This window comes from Hemitrygon akajei, chromosome 5 (genome assembly GCF_048418815.1).
Source record: "Hemitrygon akajei chromosome 5, sHemAka1.3, whole genome shotgun sequence".
NCBI lineage: Eukaryota > Metazoa > Chordata > Chondrichthyes > Myliobatiformes > Dasyatidae > Hemitrygon > Hemitrygon akajei.
This window is the reverse complement of record NC_133128.1, coordinates 78,867,828-78,892,741: the sequence shown is the minus strand read 5'-3', so window position 1 is coordinate 78,892,741 and position 24,914 is coordinate 78,867,828. Positions and strand designations below refer to the sequence as shown.

General features: G+C 43.7%; 1 protein-coding gene across 8 annotated transcripts in view; it reads right to left on the bottom strand.

Annotated features, from left to right (window-relative positions):
* nhsa (Nance-Horan syndrome a (congenital cataracts and dental anomalies)) overlaps window positions 1-24,914 on the bottom strand; it is a 463,259-nt gene that overhangs the window by 70,213 nt on the left and 368,132 nt on the right. For 6 of the 8 annotated variants that reach the window (XM_073045846.1, XM_073045845.1, XM_073045847.1 and 3 more), the window contains one exon: window positions 7,998-8,119. In XM_073045846.1, coding sequence (XP_072901947.1) covers window positions 7,998-8,119 — 122 coding nt within the window. Of the gene's footprint in view, window positions 1-7,997; window positions 8,120-9,679; window positions 9,825-24,914 lie in introns of those variants that run through there. The other 2 variants (XM_073045849.1, XM_073045854.1) reach the window with 2 other exon arrangements.

Genomic DNA, 24,914 nt, shown 5'->3' with positions numbered 1-24,914 from the left:
CAAAAGAGCATTGATCATACCGGTGCCCAAGAAAAGCTGGGCGAGCCACCTAAACGACTATCGCCCAGTGGCACTCACACCTATTGTGATGAAGTGCTTTGTGTTTTAAAAGATTAGTCATGGCTAGAATTAACTCCAGCAAGAGCAAGGGCCTGGACCCACTGCAATTTGCCAAGCACAGTAAAAAGTCCACAGCAGACCCAATTTATTTACACTTATTTATTTTGTAATTTACAGTAATTAAAAACAAATCTGCAGCCCAGACATCAAAGTGTTTGTTGTGAGCTTGCATCCATATTATCTACCACGTGAGTTCAGCCACATCATTTTGCTTGTTGCCTACATTCCACCTTCCCGACGCTGTGTGTGACATCATACACACTACCATCACAAGCCTCCAGACTCTGCATCCCGATGCATATCATTCAACCATATTTCTCTCTCAACAACCCTACCCACCTTCCATCAGTTTGTCAAATGTCATACCAGAGGAAATAAACCACTGGACCTCTTGCATGCAAGCATTAAAGATGCACATAGCTCCACAGCCCTACCCCCACATGGAAGATCAGATCACAACCTGGTTTACCTCATACCCTTGTATAAGCCCAAAGTACAGCAACAGCTAGTTACCCCCAAGGCAGTAAAGAAATGGTCTCCAGAGGCCATCGAGGCCATGAAGGGCTGCTGTGAGATTACTGATTGGAATGTATTTTGCAAACCATATGGGGAGGACAGTAATGGACTTACTGATTCCATCACTGGCTACATTAACTCCTGTGTGGACATTGCAATACCATCAAGGACTGTTCACTGCTTCCCGAACAACAAACCATGGGTCACCAGTGTTCTAAAGGCTCTTCACGACCACAAAAAGAGAGCCTTTAGATCAGGAGACAGGGAAGAATTGAAACATGTGCAGAGGGAGTGAAAGGAGAAGATCAAGATGGCTAAAGAGGAATACAGGAGAGAGCTGGAGATCAAGCTTGGGCAGAGTAGCACTTGGGAGGCATGGAGAGGCATGAAGAACATCACCGGCTTCAATCAGCCTAGCTGTAGAACCTCAGAATGCAGCTGTGAATAAGCTAATGAGTTCAATAGGCTTGACAATTGCTCTCCTGTTAACACACCCCTTAGCACTCCAGTCCAGATGCTGAGGCATCCAATGCTCTCTCAGAACCAACACCTCCCCTCCAGTTCAATACATGGATGAACAACACAGGCTGACACTGTCTACATCCCTTCTTTGCCCTCCACCTACCATCCACACCTGCACAATCCAACTGCTATTGTCCCAATCTTCACCTCCCCCAGCTCCCACCTTCCACCAACCCAGTCATCATGGGTTCACCTTCACTACTGAGCGGGTGAGAAGGGCTCTGGGGAAACTCAGACACGGCAAAGCATTGGGACTGGAAGGTGTGAACCCCCAGGTCCTGAAGGAGTTTGTTGAGCAGCTGTGTGGAGTTCTCCAGCGCATTTTCAATCTGAGTCTCAGCCTGGAAAGTGTCCTGACTGTGTGGAAAACATCATGTGTGATCCCAGTGCTCAAGAAGGGCCAACCAAAAGTCTTTAATGACCTCCATCCATTGGTCCTGACCTCACACATCATGAAGACCCTAAAGAGATTGGTTCTGGCTCACCTCCGCCCCCTCGATCAGCTGCAGTTTGCCTACCAGGAGCACATTGGAGGCAACATTGCTGTCATCTAGCTGCTGAAGAGAGCCTCCTCCCGTTTGGATAAGCAGGACAACACTGAGGGTCATGTGTTTTTTTATATTCTAGTGCCTCCACTACCATACACCCCTCAGTGCTGGGGGAAAAGCTCTGTTCAATACAGACTGGCACTTCCATTGTATCCTGGATAATGGATTACCTGACTGACAGACCACAATTTGTGCAGCTTCAAAGCTGTGTGTCAGTCATGCTATAAACAGCTCTGGGGTCCAACAGGGGACTGTATTGACCTCCCTTCCTGTTTACCCCGTACACCCTGGACTTTAGATATGCACTGCGTCATGACATCTGCAGAAATTCTCTGATGAGTCAGCAATAGTTGTGTGTATAAAGGGAGGGCAGGAGGATAGTGGAGGACTTTGTCAAATGGTGCAAGCTGAATCATCTGCAGCTCAACATCAGTAAGACAAAGGAAATGGTGATGGACTTTAGGAAGACTAACCCTCACTACTACCTTTAACTATTGATGGTGAGGATGTGGATGTGGTGAGGACTTACAAGTACCTAGGGATGAACCTGGATGACAGACTTGAGTGGATGAAGCCTCAACTTCCTGAGGGGACTGAGGCCCTTTGGAGTATGCGGGTCTCTCCCTCACATGTTCTACCAGTCTCTTGTCGACAGTACTATCTTCTATGCAGTGGTGTGCTGGGGCAATGGCATCAACATGGGTGATGTCAACAGGCTCAATGAACTGATTTAAAAGGTTGGCTCTGTTATAGGAATCAAACTGGACACACTGGAGGCTGTGGCAGAACAAAGGACCCTGGCAATTCTGGGCAATTTTTCTCACCTTCTGCATGCCACCTTGGTTGAACAGAGGAGCACTTTTATTAATAGACTAAGACAGCTGCACTGCTCCAAAGAGCGTTGTATGGGGTTATTCTTACCCTTGGCCATTAGGCTCTATAATGAGTCAACCTATAGTCAGGGAAGTGATGACCTCCCCCCTCCTGTTAGACCAGGGGTGTCAAACTCATTTTAGGTCACGGGCCGGATTGAGCAAAATGCAGCTTCATGCGGGCCGGACCAGTCGGACGCGTGCGAACGCAGCTTTCGTTGCCTCCGTTTTTTCAGCCTGCTCTCATGTGTCTCAGTCTCTGCTATAACTACAAAGTGTTTCACTTTACAAATTCCGTTTCTTATGAAGAAGACTGCCGAGCAAGACTGCCGAATAAACACTAAAAACCCTGAAAACCTGGTACCTGAATAAACTCAGCATTAGCCATATCATACGCCATAGGCGCTTCGATTACTGGGGCCAGCTTTAATAGTAATTAGATATTATCTCGCGGGCCAAAGATAATTCCACCGTGGGCCGGATTTGGCCCGCGGGTCTTGAGTTTGACATATATGTGTTAGACTGTTCGGGTAATTTATTTTTGATTCTTTCTTACTTCTCTTCTAATATTTGTATATTTGTATATCTGAGCACTTGCAATGCTACTGTGACTCTCTATTTCCTGTGGGATCAATAAAATATTGATCCATCTTTTATATTTCTGCACTATACAGTTTTATAAGACAGTGATAGTAAACCTAATTTTGATTTATCCCAAAACACTTTACATCCTATGAAAGACTTTGTGTTGTGGTAACAATTACTAAGGCAGATCTCACAAGTTTCCATGTAAGAAGTCAGCTCCTACACAAGTGCCAACAGTGTGCAGCGTGTTGTAGTGCTCATACAGTGCGAACGTCCACAGGACACACCACGGACTTTAAGGAAAGGGCTGTGTGCTGCTATGCTGGAAAACCTACACAGAATGCTGCCTTCTACTGGGGCTCTTGTGACAATGAAAAGCCCACCGCTGGCAGTGAAAGCTGCTGTTGTCTGGCCTAGGGTGAGTCGCAGCAGTCTCTCGGAAGACAGTGGCGATCAGAGCTACACAGTAAGGACTGGTCTTTGCTTGGACTGTTGCAGCTGCTCCATGCAGGGACATAACACTCAGCTCCTACAGTCTCTCTCACGCACCAGCTACTGGCTGGGATGGAAGCTGCCAGCTCCATCTCTCTGTCTGGCCGCACAAGTACGCAGCTTGTTACCACTGAGAAATCTCTAGCTGTGGGGAAATGGCAGCTGCTCTGTGCTCAGTGGACACCCCACATTTCTCAACACCAAACCTAATGGGGTATCTTCTCCAAATTAATTTGTGGGTGCTTTGTTGCTGGTTTCACGCCAGGCTCCTGGCACAGAGGCATTTCAGCACGGTACTTTTAACTGTGACTCCATTAATTGTCTCATTCCGTGAGAATGCAGCAGGAATTCAAGAAGACTAAGAATACATTAAGACCAAGACAGATGCCACATTAACTGGGACAATGTGGAGGTTACAGGGAGTTAGGAAGGAAGTTGAGAAGCAGGACCACAAAGGTAGTAATCTCAGGATTACTGCCTGTGCCATGTGACAGTGAGTATAGCAATAGAATGAGGTGGAGGATAAATGTGTGGCTGAAGGATTGGAGCAGGGGTCAGGGATTCAGATTTCTGGATCATTGGGACCTCTTTTGAGGCAGGTGTGACCTGTACAAAAAGGATGGGTTGCACTTGAATCTGAGGGGGACCAATATCCTGGCAAGGAGGTTTGCTAAGTCTGTTGGGGAGAGTTTAAACTAGAATTGCTGGGGGGTGAGAAGTGAACTGAAGAGATGGAGGAAGGGCTGGTTGGTTGGCTCACAAATGGAGAAAGCTTGTAGGCAGTGTGAGAGGGAGGACAGGCTGGTGACAGAGAAGAGATGCGCTCAGACTGATGGTTTGAGATGTGTCTAGTTTAATACAAGAAGCATTGTGAACAAAGAGGATGAGCTTAGAGCATAGATCAGTACTTGGAGCTATCATGTTGTGGCCATTACAGAGACTTGGATGGCTCAAGAGTAGGTGCCAGGCTTTAGATGTTTCAGAAAGGACAGGGAGTGGGGGTGTGGCACTGTTGATCAGAGATAGTGTCATGGCTGCAGAAAAGGAGGAAGTCATGGAGGGATTGTCTACTGAGTCTCTGTTGGTGGAAGTTAGAAACAGGAAGGGGTCTTTTTTATAGACCACTCAATAGTAACAGGGACATCAAGGAGCAGATAGGGAGACAGATACTGGATATGTGTAATCATAACAGGGTTGTTGTGGTGGGAGATTTTAATTTCCCTAATATTGATTGGCATCTCCCTAGAGCAAGGGGTTTAGATGGGGTGGAGTTTATTAGGTGTGTTCAAGAAGGTTTCCTGACACAGTATGTAGATAAGCCTACAAGAGGAGAGGCTGTACTTGATTTGGTATTGGGAAATGAACCTGGCCAGGTGTCAGGTCTCTCAGTGGGAGAGCATTTTGGAGATACTTATCACAACTCTATCTCCTTTACCATAGTATTGAAGAGGGATAGGAACAGACAAGTTAGGAAAGCGTTTAATTGGAGTAAGGGGAAATATGAAGCTATCAAGCAGGGACTTGGAAGCATAAATTGGGAACAGATGTTCTCAGGGAAATGTACGGCAGAATTGTGGCAAATGTTCAAGGGATATTTGCATAGCGTTCTGCACAGGTATGTTCCAATGAGCTAGGGAAAAGATGGTAGGGGACAGGAACTGTGGTGTACAAAGGCTGTTGAAGATCTAGTCAAGAAGAAAAAAGCTTATGAAAGGTTCAAAAAACTAGGTAATGATAGAGATCTAGTAGATTATAAGGCTAGTAGGAAGGAGCTTAAGAATGAAATTAGGAGAGCCGGAAGGGGCCATGAGAAGGCCTTGGTGAGCAGGATTAAGGAAAAACCCAAGGCATTCTATTAGTAAGTGAAGAGCAAGAGGATAAGACATGCAAGAATAGGATCAATCAAGTGTGACAGTGGAAAAGTGTGTATAGAATGGGAGGAGATAGCAGAGGTACTTAATGAATACTTTGCTTCAGTATTCACTACAGAAAAGGATCTTGGTGATTGTAGGGATGACTTACAGTGGATTGAAAAGCTTGACCATATAGACATTAAGAAAGATTCTGCTTGAGCTTTTGAAAAGCATCAAGTTGGATAAGTCTCCGGGACCAGATGAGATGTACCCCAGGCTACTGTGGGAGGCGAGGCAGGAGATTGCTGAGCCTCTAGCGATGAACTTTGGATCATCAGTGGGGTTGGGAGAGGTTCCAGAGGATTGGAAGGTTGCAGATGTTGTTCCCTTATTCAAGAAAGCGAGTAGAGATAGCCCAGGAAATTATAAACCAGTGAGTCTTACTTCAGTGGTTGCTAAATTGATGGAAAAGATCCTGAGAGCCAGGACCGTGCCTTAAAAGCCTGATTGAAATTTTTGAGGATGTGACTAAACACATTGATGAAGGTAGAGCAGTAGACATAGGGTATATGGATATCAGCAAGGCATTTGATTAGGTACCCCATGCAATGCTTATTGAGAAAGTACGGAGGCATGGGATCCAAGGGGACCTTGTTTGTGGATCCAGAATTGGCTTGTCCACAGAAGGCAAAGAGTGGTTGTAGACAGGTCATATTCTGCATGGAGGCTGGTGACCAGTAGTGTGCCTCAGGGATCTGTTCTGGGATCCTTACACTTCGTGATTTTTATAAATGACCTGGATGAGGAAGTGGAGGGATGGGTTAGTAAATTTGCTGATGACACTAAGGTTGGGTGTATTACGGATAGTGTGGAGGGCTGTCAGAGGTTACAACAGGACATCGATAGGATGCAAAACTTGGCTGAGAAGTGGCAGATGGAGTTCAACCCAGATAAGTGTGAGGTGGTTCATTTTGGTAGGTCAAATATGATGGCAGAATGTTGTATTAATGGTAAGACTCTTAGTAGTGTGGAGGATCAGAGGGATCTTGGGGTCCGAGTCCATAGGACACTCAAAGCTGCTGTTCGGATTGACTCTGTGGTTAAGAAGGCATACCGTACATTGGCCTTCCATGGGATTGAGTTTAAGAGCCAAGAGTTAATGTTACAGCTATATAGAACCCTGGTCTGACCCCACATGGAGTACTGTGCTCAGTTCTGGTCACCTCACTATAGGAAGGATGTGGAAACTATAAGAAGGGTGCAAAAGAGATTTACAAGGATGTTGCCTGGATTGGGGAGCATGTGTTATGAGAATAGGATGAGTGAACTCAGTCTTTTCTTCTTGGTGCTGTGGAGGATGAGAGGTGACCTGATAGAGGTATATAAGATGATGAGAGGCATTGATGGTGTGGATAGTCAGAGGCTTTTTCTCAGGGCTGAAATGGCTAATGTGAGGGTACAGTTTTAAGGTGCTTGGAAGTAGGTACAGAGGAGATGTCAGTGGTAAGCTTTTTATTCAGAGAGTGGTGTGTGCATGGAATGGGCTGCTGGCAATGGTGGTGAAGGCGGAAATGATAGGGTCTTTTAAGAGACTCCTGGATAGGTACATAGAGCTTTGAAAAATAGAGGGCTATGGGTAACCCTCGGTAATTTCTAAAGTAAGTACCTGTTCGGCACAGCATTGTGGGCCGAAGGGCCTGTATTGTGCTGTAGGTTTTCTATGTTTCTATGTCCTATGTTGGAAAATCAAAGGTCAACTGAAGGGGTAGCCATCAGGACTGAGGCAAGCAGGGGTGCAAACACTCCCAGAGAGAAACACCAGCAACTGCATACTGAAGACGTCACCTTGACTGGTGATGAAATGTCTGCGTGCAGGCTAATTGCCAAGTTCGGCAAATGCCACCACATCAATTGCAGCATTAACGCTAAGCAAGGTGCCCCCTTTTTTCCCCATTATCATTTTGCTCCAAGGTCTCCACTCAAAAGTGCAAATTGGTCAGCATATCAGAGCAAGTCAACTCCCCACAGGTAACTTTAATAAATCAATTATTTCTGTTATTAAGCTCCAAAGTAATTAACCAAATCTTCATGTAAATTTTTCTCACTTAGAGATAGTTTCTTTTCAGCATATTTGGCCACTGCCAGAGTTTCATGATTATGATATGGATTTTTTTTACCTTTATACTGCTGCATAATTTCAATACTTCCTGTCGCCTGAATACCTGAAAGGTGTTGAAGATATTTAATGGAAGTGGGGAAGGGATTTGGTGGGAATGGGAATTACATTAATATACAGTAATTGTCAACACTCTACAAACAAGACAAAATAAGAACAGCACCTCGCCTCACAGGGTGTCTCCGCACACATCCATCCAACCCCTTTCCCAGCCTAGGTCCAGCTCTCAATGCACCTGTGTGAAGTTCTAAATGCACTAAGTACTGTGTGATCACAATGCAAACTCAGCACGCAGTTGAAGGGGTGAGCTTACCTGTGAGATTCGTTGCTTCCTCTGTGCTCTGAGCCTGTGGCTATGTTGTGTCAGTGGGAGTGGTGGGGGCAACATTGAAGAGGGTTTCGTTAATCTTCTCTCTTCAGATTGCCTCTGATGATCTGTCAGGAAAAAAGAACACAAAAACAGTTCTGCTGACTGCTGGTTGAATTAAATTTTCTCGTTGCTGGTGAGACCAAGTACACCTCTCAAACCTTGAAACAACCCCTTCGCATCAATTCCCAGCGCAGTTAAACACCTTTCACCCATTTGAATGACTTTCCACACTGAGGTGGTCCCTCTTCAGAACTCAAGTTCTATATCTTTTTATTCCTGGCTTTGCTCAGAAGAGCACACCACATTTCTAATTATTGATCATGACTGCAGCAGGTCATCAGCTGAAGTACAGATAGGAAACTCGCTACATATTGTTTTCAGGAGCTGAGCACAAATCAGCTGGCCCAATTCCCTCACTAGAATGCTAAATGCACTTCATAAAGTAATCCTCTGGTATTCTGTGAGGATCGGAGGTTGTAATGCTTTTCCCTTTCGCTCTTGCATCAATTTGGATGCTCCTGGCACAAAATCTATTGCATTGTGTAAATCACTGCTTGAAATTATTTACAAGTTAAGTGATCCATGGAAGTTATAATGTAAACATAATACAATAGCAGACAACCAGTAAATTACAGAACACGTATTAAGGATTACTTCAGAAGCCTCACTGTCCATTTGGCTTCTCACAACAATGTCTTTAAGAGGAAGTCTCCAGTACGTAATTAGAATTTTCACTTCATTATAAATAGACCGACAATTTGTAAGCACTATACAATATATGAGCCAATTTCATTGAATAGGCTGATTAAAATGCTGCGGCTAAGCTTGCTTTGAAACACATGCTACTTCTGTCTCACCATTGTCCTTCAAGCTCTTTCACTGGCTTAATTAAACAACATCAGGAATCACTTGAAAATAGCAGTTACCCTGGCAGATAACATGAATAACCATAAAAAAATTTTAAAAACAGGTTGTAGCAAACAAGAAGCTAGTAGCAAATCCCTAAACCGGTTCATAAACTGTGATTCAGTTCATGTGATTTATAATCCCTAATCTGAAGTCTCTACCATAGGTCCAAAGAGCATAAATAGTTCTACTGGATTAAATAAATACTTAAATGGACTTTAAGCCTTCATTTGCCAAATTTCTATGTTGACATGAAAAATACTTCCATTCTACAAACCTCTGCATTAAATGAACAATGACGGATAAAACTGATAATATCATGCCCACTACTTCCTTTTTAAATGTAGCCCATTGTGTGGAGCTAGAGGCTTTCTCTGCTCTTAGCCAAGATCAGTGATGAATTTACAGCACTGCTTTGCACATATCTGAGATCCAAGATGGAGCAGTAATTCCTCTCAAAATGCTAAATTGCTCAGAGTGAAGTATTTTCACTTCAATTCGCATTAGCAACGAATGGCACTTTAAGTGTGATATGATATGACTGAGTTCCCAGTGATATGACTGAATTCGCCGACAGTTGTTCCCATTTCTGCAACACTCACACACACACACACACACACACACACATACACACTCACACACACACACACACACGATTCTGTGAAATCATGATCAAAGACAAAGGCTTTGCACAGACTACATTTGAATACCAAGTGTACCTCTTTCACCTTGTCTGCGATAGCGACCCATTGTGCACCGACTTGCTTCGCTCCACAGAATGTAGCCTTGCAGTATTGCAGCTCAGGGCAGGTTTCTCAGCACAAACTTCACTACGGCAGAGGATAGAGCTGAGGCACCCAATCCGCTGGCTGCCAGCTGCACACTGGGCAATGCTGCTGCCCAGAGAGACTATTTGCTTTGCACAGGACTTCAAAATGACAAAATGATGCTGAATTGATTCAGTCAGACGCAGCTGAGAATGAAGCCATCACGGGTTGCACCAGCACAGCAGTACAATGGAGCTGTAGTAGCTTCTGATACTCGCCAGACAATTCATTCAGTCCATAGAATGGGTTGTCTGATTTTTAGTTTCATTCATTAGGCTGAAAACCACAAATGCACAATTTGGAAAATAAACTTTCTTTCTGTCAACATTGTTGTGATTATATCAATCAAGCCCTTTATTATGACTGAATTTTTATTTAATCCTTAGACTGCAATGAGGCTGACTAAGTACTCACAGTCAAAGTATCTGTGACTTTTAAATAACTGACTGAAAATGTTGTAGTTTGGTGCTCCAGGGTGATCACTTTGTGATACTTTTCTTCAAGTGTAAGGAGATGATTTAGTAGGTAGGCCTCTGTTTTACTATGTTCAGCTCATCTGAAGGCTGTAGGTGAGATTATAAAGTGGTCAGTCTTTGGCCTTACAATCCCAGCAAGCCTCATTCCTTTAATATCACTTCTTTTTCTGATACCTTTGCCCCAGAACAACCGTAACTCATACTTACTTAATTGCTGCCCTTGACTTGTCTCCCACCTTTGCCTTCTCAAGCCCAAGGGGTGAAGGTGTTGTGTACACTGTGCATAGCTGGCTACCCTGGAACTATTCAATCTGGCTGGCTGGGCACCATTTCACAATGCTTAAACCCCTTTCTCCTGGACTTTCTTCTGCACCACTTTCTCCTGCACTTTCCTCTAAATCTCTCCCTTTAACCTTGCTTCACTATCAAGTCTAGTCTCATTCTGGTTTATATCTAGTCTGGCTGAATTTCACTCCTCTTTCATCATATCTCCTTCGTGTCCTCCCCCGAGCTCCTCTCTCTATGAAGCATGCCTGTATCCTTGACTCTTTACTTGTCTCTATGCTAGCTGATGTTAATAGTGTCCTCTTGCGTGCTTACCACCTTTTTGCAGACCTCTGCCAATGCTTTCATCTTCAAGTAAGCACATATCCCACACCCTCTACTATTCTTTTCTTCACTCTCATCTCAAAACTCCCCTCTAACCAGGACCATTTTTATACTCCATTCAAGCCCATTCCTCCTCAATGGTTACTAGCGTAGCTATTTATTTTCCCTTGCGCCCTTACCTAGCTGACTTTAAATAGAATAGAACTTTATTGTCATTGCTCAAGACAACAAGTTTGTGGTGCTACTCCAGTCAGTGGCTTAATTAAAAATGAACGACGATCCCATATTTACAATGAACAAGTGACCGGTGGTCCATGGCACTCAAAGACCACTGACAAGCTGGGCTGCAGCATTACTCAGCGGCATAACAGCACTCGGGAAGAAGCTGTTTTTCAGCCTGACTGTCTTGGCTAAGATGTTTCTGTATCTCCTACCAGAAGGCACGAGATTGAACAGACAGTGTCTGGGATGGGATGGGTCTTTAATCACATTACGAGCATGCAGTAGGCAGTGAGAATTGTAGATCGTCTCGAGGGTCAGGTAGTTGAGTCCCAGTGACGTGCCAGGCTGTCCTAACAACCCGTTTGGAGTGCTTTGTGCTCTGTCTTGCTGCAGCTGGAGTATCACACTGTCATTCCATATTTCAGTATACCATCACACATTGATAAAAGTTGGCCAGCAACTTCTGAAGCAGATCGGCTCTCTCTAAGCACCCTATGTTCCCTGTTTAGCTGCTGTGGTAGCAAGTTCCATGTTCCCACCACTCTCTTGGTATAGAAGTTATCCCTGAATTCCCATATGGATTTCTTCATCACTGTATCTGCCTTTTCCAGTTTCACTAATCTATGGAATTTTTTCCCCTAGCATTATACATTTGACTACCCTGCATTGCTACAAGTAGAATTTCAGGCTCCCTTCACCCCTGGGATACTTGTTGACATGAGGGCTTCATTTCTACGACTTCACTAATCCAGAAACAAGTCTTTGCAAATAGAGAAAGTTAAATCACTTAATGCTGGAAATATTCAGCAAGCTATTGGTAAGACAAAGTCTTTCAAGTCAATGATCTTTCTTTTGAATGACAGGAAGTCTGCTTTAAGTTGCAGAGAAGGTAGAGGGTGGTGAAGAGAATCAGAGTTAAACGTTATGATGAACAGTCAATAACCTAAAGAATTAATTCCATTTTTTGCTCCACTGATGCTGCCTGGCTTTCTGAGTATCTCCAACATTTTCTTTCTATCACCACATATTTTGGTATGTCAGCTGCCTATAGATTAGACCATAAGACATAGGAGCAGAATTAGGTCATCTGGCCCATTGAGTCTGCTCCATCATTCAATCATGGCTGATCCTTTATCTTCTCCTCCTCAACCCCAGTTCCCGGCCTTCTCCCCGTAACCTTTGATGCCATGTCCAATCAAGAACCTATCAAACTCTACCTTAAATACACCCAATGACCTGGCCTCCACAGCTGCACGTGGCACAAATTCCACAAATTCACTACCCTCTGACTAAAGAAATTTCTCCGCATCTCTGTTTTGAAACGACGTCCCTCTATCCTAAGGCTATGCTTTCTTGTCCTAGACTCTTCCAGCATGGGAAACATCCTTTCCACATCCACTCTGTCTAGGCCTTTCAACATTTGAAAGGTTTCAATGAGATCCCCCCTCACCCTTCTAAATTCCAGTGAGTACAGACCCAAGCCATTAAACATTCCTTGAATGATAACCCCTTCATTCCTGGAATCATCCTTGTGAACCTCCTCTGGACCCGCTCTAATGCCAGCAGATCTTTTCTAAGATGAGGGGCCCAAAACTCTACACAATACTCAAGGTGAGGCCTCATCAGTGCCTTATGAAGCTTCATTAGATTAGTTTACTGCATAGACACCAGAGTGCAATGAAATTCCTTGTTTGTATGAAGCTCACAAATGCATGTTAATGATAAAAAAAACAATAAATACAGCAATGAACACAGAAGCAGCAGAGTGCTGCAGAGATTGTGGTGCAGTCTGAGACAGTCTGAAGTACTGAAGTGAAAATGGGAATAACAGAGAGGTAATATTAAGAATGTAGCAGCACCACCAGGAGACGGTTGTGAAGGAGGTATGTCAAATATCCATTCTCAACAGGCCTTGTTTAAACATGGTAGAGGCTTTGTTCATTGTTTTTGCCTCAAGGAGAAATTAATACCTTCAGTAATAACCCCTCACTCTGTTAGTCTTTCTTTTAGTTTGGCCTTATTGACTCTGATTAATTTCTGATCTTTTTTCTCTCTCTAATCCCTCAACATCACCAGTTTCTACATTTTGATTGCAAATACCATGCCTTGATACATTCAGTCTTGAACTGATTTACACCATTCCATCCAGCTTTTTAAAATATCCACTTTTCACATAATTCAGTTCTGCTGCTGTTACCAACCTGACTCACCCTGAATCCTGTACTGGCTGAAGTACCTTGGGCCAATTTCACCATTGCCTTTGAACAGCAGGCTGAAGCATAATTGGTGGTCAGACATCCTGTCTGAGTTATCCAAACTGAGGAGACTCTGAAAACTTCCAAAGTCAGAAAGTAAGGTTTCATACCACAAACCGGCCATGTCCCACCAGCAACTGTGAGAACTGAATTAAAATGGCCTGGGAGCAGGATTTAAATATCTCCTTATCCGAGGAGAGCTGGGACTCAGTTCTCAAATCAGTTAACTCAACCTCTCTTTGTGCTCGCCATTGCCTTTTACAGTTTAAGATTGTTCATAGAGCCCATATGTCTAAATCTAAACTATCTCAATTCCACCCTGGCATTAGTCCACTCTGTGATAAATGCAAGAGGGGCGTGGCCTCTCTCATCCATATGTACTGGTTCTGTCCTAGCTTGGAGAAATTCTGGAAAGATGTCTTCACTACGTTATCGTGTATTCTGAATCAGCACCTAGAACCAAACCCCTTAATTGCTCTGTTCGGTTTTTGGGGTGAGACAGATTTATGTCTGGGTCCGACCAAATGCCGAATACTATCCTTTGCCTCTCTCCTGGCTAGACGCTTAATCCTCCTTAGATGGAGAGATGTTGCCCCGCCCACTCATGCACAATGGCTTAACGACATTATGGCCTGCTTGGACCTCGAAAAAATTCATTATTCAGTTCTTAATTCGGATCTAAAGTTCCATAAGGTCTGGGGACCTTTTATCGAGTACTTTCATAACCTTCCTCTTGACTAGGGGTTTTTTTTTCTTTTCGGTCCCTTGCTTTCAGCTCCCTTTTTTTTTCTGGTAGTAGGCATTATTATCCTCTGTTGCTAAGTGTATTCACAGTCTGGGAGTTTGACTGTCCGGACTTATACTCTCTATATTGTGTTGCGGTTGGTCTGGAGTTGTTGTTTTTTCTTGTGTTGTGGGGCTTGGGGAGGGTACTAAGCTTACTTGTCTTTAATTTAGGTGCTTTTTTGTTAAATTCTCTTCCTTTGTAGCATATTGTTATTGTATGCTTAATTTTGCACTGTATTAATGTTCCTCATTGGGATTTGGGGTTTTTAATTTGTAAAATGTTTTGAAAAACTAATTAAAAAATTTAAAAAAAACAAACTGTGAGAACTGAGCACTTCTGCAATGTTCCCCAATTAAACAGTCTATGTCCTCATCTCTCACTGCTTGGCAAATTTCAAGAATTCAAGGAAACGCATGGTGTGATGCGTAGTCACTTTCCAGGACCCGAGAGGCTTATTGCTAACCTCAGCTTTCTAGCACAGAAACATGATATTTCCAGGAATCAGAGTCATCTTTTTTGAACTTAAGAAGTTAAACTTCTAACAAATATTCCTTGTTCATCCTCTTGTCTTACTGGCCGATGATTTCATCAAGAGAAACAATGAGGCCCATATTGGCATTGGCCCATATTAAATATTGAATTCCCCTGGCCTGATGAATGTGCAGGTCATGTCAGTTAGAATGGGACCCTTATAGTTGTGGAGGTTGAAGTTGTTAACATATTGGATTAATTTAAGGAGGCAGAGGAATGACCACCCTGTTAAACATGTGTTGGAAGACTGTTGGGAACATCACAAGAAGAGTGTTTTTAGTTTTCAGTGGCTGGGTTCTTATCACGCTAGGAATATGGGTTTGCTAGATTATGCAATATGTAGCTTTTCCAGTAACCTCACCGTGGTTTTTTCCAAAGACTTTAGTTGATTTTAGGTTGCATGATTTAATGAAGTCCAAGGATCCTGATATGACTGAGAGACTGTCTGTTCATCAATATATTAAGGAAAATTATTGTGAATTACAGGTAACAATAAAGAAACACCTTACTAATCAATATATACTGCAGAGCTGGTTGCCATCATTTTGTGATAAGAGTGGGTGGGGGAAATCTGTCCTTGCAAAGTTATAATTTGTTCCGATTCTTTTTTTTGTTTTGACTAGTTTTAAAACAGGTTATTCCAGCAGTAGGTCGGATTTACTGCTAGAAGCTCATCAAACTTTATTTCACATTCAGAGTATTGGTCTACATGTCTTCTTGCACATAGAGGTGTTGAGGGGAATGAGTGGGTTGATTGTTTGGTCAAATAAGCTGTTAATAGTTCATCTATGAATAGATATCTTCCACTTAGCAAATCAGAAGCTAAGGGGTTGGTGAGGCTAAGAATTAGGGGATTATGCAAGATGTGGGACAATGGGTATAAGGAGAGACACCTTTACAGAAATAAAGAAATTACAGAATAAAGCTGTTGAATTGATGGGAGAAGGGGGTAAGACAAGAAGTGAAGGAATTATATTGACTCGACAGAATTGGGGATGCTGTGCTTAATTATTCCTTATATCTGGTTGGAAAATATCACTCTGGGGGTGTACAGCTGTTGTCATCATTATGAAACAGTTGAACACATTCTTTTACAATCTGAAGCATATAAGGTTGAAAGCAGGCGAGTGTAGGCTGCACCACTAGCTTTGGGGGTTGACAGATCTCATTGAAAAACTTTAGTAAGTTAAGGAAGTAACTTTAATTCACAATATTGTCCTTCATTATTTACAATCTATAGGGCTTTTTGGGTTAATTTAGTTTTCATTTGATAAAGGACTAGTAGGGGGTTTATTTCCCAACTCTCTATAGCGCACTCCAGTCCAGTTAGTGATGGCAATACACCTTTAAGTTGGGACTGCCAACTGCCGTTAAAAGTCATTGTCAGAAGAAGAAGAAGAAGAAGAAGAAGAAGAAGGAGGAGGAGGAAGTTGTTTAGGCAATTATTAGGTAGATCAGGGGTGCCTAGTTTGTAGGATATTCTGGCACCCGAGGCAGGGCTGGTTCAGTAGTGTAGGGCCCCAGTGAACTATTCAACTAAAACTGGTTTGGGAGTCAGGATCTGATCCCTGTCATACTCCATTACAGCAGGTGGTGGTAATGCACCTTCCTGATTGGTGTGAGGATTAGGGTTGTTAGGAATGATAAGGAGAATGTCAGAAACATGGGGGGACAGAAAGAAGCACTAGAATTCATTCCTCAGCCTGTGGTTTTTGTGACAGATGTCTTGTTTGTCTATGACTTGTTGGTATGTCGTTTTAGTTTGTAAGAATTGTACCTGTGTTTGGAAATCCTTTGTTTTTTATAAGTCCTTTGTAATTTGGAAATCTTTTATAAGTTAGAAATCCTCTGTGAGTTTCAAGTGTGTCAAAAATTATTTGTCTAAATTTAAATGCGCATCATTTAAAAAGTAAAATAAATTGTGTTTAAATTGTTTTGTCAGCTGAAGAAACTCTGCCTTGGTAGAGAGGGGGGTACACACCACTCAAATAGTGGGGATTGGCAGCAAAACTGAGCTGCAGAGACTAGGCAAGGAAGTAAACTACTCCTTGAAATGTAGGTTGATACAGTTTAACATCCCTGTAGTGAGGGGACCTGTAGATGCTTATATTGGATAGGGTTTAAAGTCTCATCACAATGGATGCAACATTGATTTTAAAAGTTTGTTGTATTATCACTCCAGTTGAGAAAGCAGAATCTGAGAAAGGCTATTGTGAAGGGTTTTATGTGCTTGAGTAAAGTTTAAAGCCAGATCTCTGACATGGTCACATCTTACCCCTTCCATCTGAACCTAAACTCGTGTGTATATCAGGTAAATATTCCAGTTTGGAATATCCAGATTAGAGCCCATACCAGCTGCCACAGAGTTCACTCTAGCTATCCTGATGGAAGTCTACATCCCACCTCAGACAGATGTGAAGCCTTGCACTCACTGAACTATACTCTGTGGAAGCAGGATATCCTGAAGCCCTCCTCATCATTGCTGGGGACTTTGACCAAGCCAACTTCAAAAATGTGACCAAAATACTACCAGTACGTCTCCTGTTCCACCAGGTGCCAGATCGCCCTTGGCTATTGCCGTACAACCATCAAAGGTGCCTAACAGGCCACTTTCTGTCCATACACATTTGCAACTCAGACCACAAGGCTGTGCTCCTTCTCCTGATGATCCAGTACACAAAGTCATGGAGGAAATAAGCTTCTATGTGACTGCTTTGAGTTGGTAGACTTGGCAATGGTCAAAGACAAGATGAGTATGTCACCACCATCAGCAAGTGTGTTAAGGACTGTGTACCAATGAGGACAATTCAGCTGTTCTCAAACTGGAAATCATGGATAAACTGCAAGATCCACTCCCTACTGAAGTCATGGATGGCAGCATTCAAATCAGGCGACCGTGACCTTTACAAGAAATCAAAATTAGGCCTCTTTAAAGCAATCAGATGCCAAAAGACAATACCAGTCCAAAAATCTTGTCCCAGACCAGCTGTCAGTTGAGGCATGGCTTACGTGTTTTAATGGATTACAAAACAAAGTCAGGTAGCATTGCTGCCAACCGTGCACCCCCTCCAGATGAGCCTAAAGCACTTTATGAACATTTGTACAGAGGGAGATTGGTATGTCATCACCCACCCTGATAACCTTCAATGCACCTGAATTATTGTAAGCATAAGGTCAGTCTTCCAGAGAGTGAACCTGCAGAAAGCATCTGGCCTGGATGATGTCCGTGGCTGTGTCCTTAGCTCCTGAGCAGATCAGCTGACAGGGGTGTAACACTTTCGCGACAGGCTGGTGTATGTCTAGGGGAAGATTCATTCACCCACCCAAAGATGCTGTGAAATACACGCTAATACAAATTCGCACACACAATATCAAACTGCACACCAGGTACGTTTACAGAATACGCTATAAATCTTACTAGAACTAAGTGATTAATAACGATACAATATAGATGAAAGGCAAGAAAATACAGAAAAGGCGCCAAAACTTATCAGAGTTCAGTCAATTAGTGCACATCGTTGGAGCTCAGCCATCGATTCTTCAGACCACTTTCCGATCTTCTCCGACCTCCGTGACCTGCGCACCTGGGACCACCCTCGGTGATCGACCAGCCGTGCCGCACCCATCCGCCTTCCTCGCGGTCTCCTTCCCGACTCCCAAAAAACCCGCGCAATCACAGCTCACTAACCCACAAGAGAAAATAACATCTAACCCAATTGGTTAACAAATGAATACAATCCCCGTTATCAGTAACTTTAACCCAAACAAGCTTTGAGAGTGCTCTGCAAGAAAAAAGCACTCTCTCACCAGTTAGCATAACAAAGAAGCCATTTTGATTAACATACGCAGTACAGGGGTACTTGGAGAGATTTTTAACCTTTCTCTGCTTCAGTCTGAGGTTCTCACCTGTTTTAAGAATGCCGTTATCATCCCAGTACCCAAGAAAAATCAAAATAACATACTGAGTAACTATCAGCCAGTAATATCAAACATTATGAAGTGCTTTGAAAAGCTGGTCATAGCATGTACTAACATCAACCTCCTAGACAACCTCAACCCACTGCAATTTGACTATTACTGAAACAGATCTATGGCAGGTGCCATCTCCCTGGCCCTACACTAATCTTCAGAGCATCTGGACAGTAAGGTCACCTCTGTTACACTATTGTTTATTGACTACAGCTCTGCCTACAATGCTATAAATTCCAGGCAAACTCAGACCTGGGAGTCAACAGCTCACTCTGCAACACACACAAAATGCTGGTGGAACGCAGCAGGCCAGGCAACATTTATAAGAAGAAGTACAGTCGATGTTTCAGGTCTTCTTGTCCAATAGACCACAATCTGTAAGGATGAGTAGTACTGTCACAATTATTCTTAACGCTGGTGCTGTCCTCACTCTACTCCCTGTACACTCATGAATGCATTGCCAAATTCCACTCGAACTCCATCTACAAATTTGCAGATAGTACCATAGTAGTGGACGACATCTTAAATATCAACCAGTCAGAATACAGGAAGGACATAGAAAGCTTAGTAACAAGGTGCCATGACAACAACCTTTTCCTCAACGTCAGCAAAACAGAAGAGCTGCTCATCTACTTCAGAAGAGGAGTGTGCACGGCTCTGCCTTCATCAACGGTGTTGAGATTGACAGGGATGAGAGCTTCAAGTTCCTAGGAGTGAAAATTACCTATAACCTGTCCTGGTCCAGCTATGTAGATACCAAGCCAAGACCACTATTTCCTCAGAAAGCTAAAGTAGCTTGCATGTCTCTGTTGAATCTTGCCAATTTTTATTGCTTCACCATAGAAAGCATCCCGTCTGGATGCAAGATGGCTTGGTACAGCAACTGCTCTGCCCATGACTGCAAGAACCTACAAAGTTGTGGACATATTCAGCACATTATGGAAACCAGTCTCCCCTCCACAGACTCTGCCTATACTTCTCACTGCCTCAGTAAAGCAGCCAGTATAATCAAAGAGCGCACCCACCCCAGACTATCTCCCTTCACCCCTCTCTCATCAGTCAGAATGGATAAAAGCCTGAAAGCACGTACCACCAGGCTCAAGGGCAGCTTCTACTCTGCTGTCAGAAAATTATTGAATTGTTGCTGGGTACAGTAAGTTGGACTCCTTCCCTCACAATCTACCTTGTTGTGACCTTGCACCTTATTGCCTACCTGCACTGCAGCTTCTCTGTAGCTGCTGCACTTTTTTTCTGTTTTCTGCTGTTGTTTTACCTTGTACTACCCTGATGCACTGTGTAATGAATTGATTTGCAGGAACAGTATAAAGACAAGATTTTCATTGTATCTTGGTATACATGATAATAATCAATGAACTCCAATTCCAAATTTCATTTAGCAACTTCAGCAAAGGCTGGGCTCCTGGAACTTTAAAAAAATCATATTTGAAATTAAGATAACTCTTTTGCTGTAAGTATTTATTTGAGATTTGAAATGAGCTGCAAACGGCAAGAAGAGGTGATTTCAATGCACTGTCCCTAGGGTGAAGAGGATCCTTATGTCCACAAGGTGGCAGGAGAGTCCTCTTGCGTGTAAATCTATCCCATGCGGAGAACCCTTCCATCCGCCTTAAAAAAACAAGCTACACAGCTATTGTAAAAGAGAAACAAAATACCACTGACAAATGATTAACCTGAAATGTTGGCTTTGCTTCTATCAACCATTATTCCCTAATCTGCTAGCATTTTCTGTATATGCTATCTTTTTTGAATGCAGATTGCTTTTGAAAATGAATTTCCTTTAGGAGATGGATATGTTCAGAGTTTCATCAACACAGGTAGTGCAATGACATTTGCACATACTTCACTGTTCTCAAACATTAACTATTATATGAGCACAGAACTGTAAATACACAGATGTGGCAACGGGAGAGAAAGGGCATTTGGCCCACCTAGCCAATACTGTCATTAATTTTCCAGTTCAGTACATCCAAGCCAACCTTGAGCGATGACTGTTTCTGCTCAGTTGGCCACACTCTCACCTCTGAGTCCAGGGATTTCAGATTCAAGTCCTAATGCACAGTCTGACTTAGGCTGATAGTGTCTCTCATAAGTTCTACCTGCCTTGATGGATGGAAGCAAAAGTGGTATTCAGGGAAAAGTAGAGGGCAGCTCACTAGTTAATATCTACAACGACATAATTTAAGAATCATAGAGCTATATATAGCATGGAAAACAGGCTATTGGCTCAATCCATCAATTCCAACTGACTTGTCTAAATGAGCTATTCCCATTAGCCTGTGCTTGGCACATATTTCTCTAAATCTTTTCGACCCAAGTATCTGTCCAAATGTCCTTTAGATGTCATAATTGTACCCACCTCTACCACTTCCACTGGCAGCTTGTTCCATATACTTATCACCCTCTGTGTAGGGAAAAAGTTCTCCCTTCAGACACCCTTCTATCTACCCCCTCATGCTTTAAACCTATGATATCTAGTTTTGGATTCTGCTTTCCTGGGGGAGAAAATGACTATTCATCTTATCCATATCCCTCGAGATTTTATAACCTTCCATTACCCTCGTCAGTCTCCTACGGTCCAGCGGAAAAATTAGTTCCAACCTTCCAGCCTCTCCTTCTAACTCAGAAGTGCCAGGTCTGATAATAACCTCATAAATACTTTTTCATCTTTTCCAGTGTAATTCCATTTTTCTTATGGCACCTTGACTAGAGCTACTGATCAGAATTATTTCCCGAGATCACTGCCCATGAACCATGGCAGGAAAGTAGATCTCGAAGGTGGCGGAAGGAAAGGATGAATCCTGAGGGCTCGGCATCCTCCACGTTCACGTGAACCCACCACTACACATGAGGAATGAATGTTTGAGAATTGGGTACTGGGGAGTTCTCATCACTAGCGGCATGGTTCATGTACTCTATAAATCAGGAACGGGTAAAGCATGGAGATATGATGGCATCTCATAAACTTACTGAGCAAGCTAACAAACATTTGGAATTACATCTATAATCTGGAGGACTAAATGATGAACCAATCCAAAGGCTTCTCAAAGTGGTGCTGGTATCAACGCAAGCTCACCTGTGCTGAGGCTTCTTATCGAGCACTAGCCAGGGAGAGCAGTGCATTACATATTCTGTTCCGATGAAAAGTCAACTCCACCGTCAACGCGGCCCTCAGCCGCATCTCTTCCATTTCACGCACGTTTGCTCTCACCCCATCCTTCTGCCACACCACCAGGGATGGGGCTCCTCTGGTCCTCACCTACCACCCCACCAGCCTCCACGTCCAGCACATAGTTCTCCGCAACTTCCACCATCTCCAACGGGATCTCACCACCTAGCACGTTTCCCCCACTTACTGCTTTCTGCGGAGATCGCTCCCCTTCCTGGCGCTTCTCCTTGCAAGCGGAACAAGTGCTACACCTCCTCCCTCACTACCATTTAGAGCCCCAAACAGTCCTTCCAGATGAGGTGACACTTCACCTGTGAGTCTGTTGGGGACATAAAGTGTGTCTGGTGCTCCCATTGTGACCTCCTATATATTGATGAGACCAACTTAGACTGGGAGACCACTTCGCTGAGCATCTACGCTCCGTCCACCAGAACAAGCAGGATCTCCCAGTGGCCATCCATTTTAATTCCACTTCCCATTCCCATTCTGATATGTCTATCCATTGGCCTCCTCCACTATTGTGATGAGGCCACACTCAGGTTGGAGGAACAACACCTTATATTCTGTATGGGCAGCCTCCAACCTGATGGCATGAACATTGACTTTTTTTTAACTTCTGGTAATTGCCCCCTCCCCTTCTCCATTCCCCATCCCCTTTTCCCTCCCTCACCTTATCTCCTTGCCCACCCATCGCCTCTCTCTGGTGCTCCCCCCCCCACCTTTTCTTTCTTCCATGACCTTCTGTCCTCTTCTACCAGACTCCCTTTTCTCCTGCCCTGTGTCTCTTTCAGCTATCAACTTCCCAGCTCTTTACTTCAGTCCTCCCCCTCCGGGTTTCACCTATCACCTTGTGTTTCTCCCTCCCCTCCCACCACCTTTTAAACCTGCTCCTCAGCTTTTTTCTCCAGTCCTGTCGAAGGGTCTCGGCTCAAAATGTCGATTGTACCCTTTTTCTGTAGATGTTGCCTGGCCTGCTGATTTTGTGTGTGTTACTTGGATTTCTTGCATCTGCAGATTTTATCTTTTTAGTTAATTCTGCTTCTCGGTTCACAAGCACTGTCTGAGAAATGGACTGCTAAATATTTACAGGATTTCTCCTTTTATTTCCCACACCTTAATTTCAACTTACATTTCCATTGTTTATGCAGGGCTTTCTTCCTCGTTAGACTTTGTACTTTTGAATTTATAATTAAAAACATGCTGGTATCAAATGCAATAGTGTAATTTCACAATCTGACCACCAGGTGGCCTTTTCACCCAACTTTCTGACGGGCACCAGGCACTTGCACACTTATGCGGTGGTTCAGAGTCAGAATCAGGTTTAGTATCACCAGTACATGTTCTGAAATCCATTGTGTTTGCAGCAGCAGTACAACACAATACATAATAATGGAAAAACCATGAGTAAATTAAATAGTTAAGTTAAATAAGTAGTGCAAAAATAGAAATGAAAAAGTAGTGAGGTAGTGTTCACGGGTTCAATGTCCATCAGAAATGGGATGTCAGAGGGGAAGAAGCCGTTCCTGAATTGTTGAGTGTGTGTCTTCAGGCTCCTGTACCTCCTTCCTGATGGTAGCAATGAGAAAAGGGCATGTCCTGGGTGATGGGGGTCCTTAATGATGTATGCTGCCTTTCTGAGGCATCGCTGCTTGAAAACGTTCTGGATGCTACGGAGGCTAGTGCCCATGATGCAGCTCAACTGCAGAATATCCCAAAGCACTTGATAGCCAAGTGATATGTGGAGGGTTGGTGGGTGTGGTAGGGGTTGGGGGGGGGGGGGGAGGCGAGAGTGATGATTTGGAAATGCACTCCCTGCTGTGATGTTAGAAATGCAGCAGCTGATTTATGCAATGCCACAAACATCAAACTGAAGAGCTGATAATAAATACATTTATACCTTGGGTGAAAGCTAAGCATTGGGTAAAAAAGGCACACACTCAGTGATTCAGGAACAGCTTCTTCCCCTCTGTCATACGATTCCTAAATGGACATTGAACCCATGAACACTACCTCACTTTGTAAATATATACATTTTTTCTGTTTTTGCACTATTTTTAATCTCTTCAATATACATATACATACTTACCGTAATTGATTTATTTAATGTTCTTTCTATATTATCATGTATTGCATTGAACTGCTGCTGCTAAGTTAACAAATTTCACAACACATGCTGGTGATAATGGTGATATTGATATCAATGGATCTGGGGTTGAGAGGGGGTACAGCTTCAGGTTCCTTGGTATACACATCACCTAGGATCTCACGTGGCCTGTACATACTGGCTGTGTGGTGAAAAAAGCACAACAGTGCCTCTTTCACCTCAGATGGCTGAAGAAGTTAGGCATGAGTCCCCAAATCCTAAGGACTTTCTACAGGGGCACAATTGAGAGCATCCTGACTGGCTGCATCACTGTCCCCACACCTGGCTACATCTGTCCCCACACCTCCCCCCTTACCACCATTCCGGGCCCCAGACAGTCCTTCCAGGTGAGGCAACACTTCACCTGCGAGTCTGCTGGAGTCGTCTATTGCATCTGGTGCTCCCAGTGCGGCCTCCTCTACATCGGCGAGACCCGACACAGACAGGACCTCCCATTTGCCACCCAATTCAACTCTGCCTCTCATTCCCATCTAGATATGTCCATACATGGCCTCCTCTACTGCCATGATGAGGCAAAACTCAGGTTAGAGGAGCAACACCTCATCTACCGTCTGGGTAGCCTCCAGCCTGATGGTATGAACATTGAATTCTCCAATTTCCGGTAATTCCTTTCCCCCTCCCCATTCCCCTATCCCAGGTCCCTCTCTGCCTCTCTCCCCTTTCAACTTTCTGCTTCTTTATCTCTACAGTTCTTTCATGCTTATCCCCTCCCCCTCCCCCTTTATCTTTCCTCTGATTGGTTTTCCACCTGGCGCCTCTAGGCCCTACCCCCTCCCCTATCTCTACTACTGGGCTTCGGTCCTCTCTTCCCCCCTACTCCTGATGAAGGGTCTCGGCCCGAAATGTTGGCTACTCTTTTCTCACGGATGCTGCCTGACCTGCTGAGTTCTTCCAGCGTTGTGTACGTATGGGAACTGTACTTCCCTC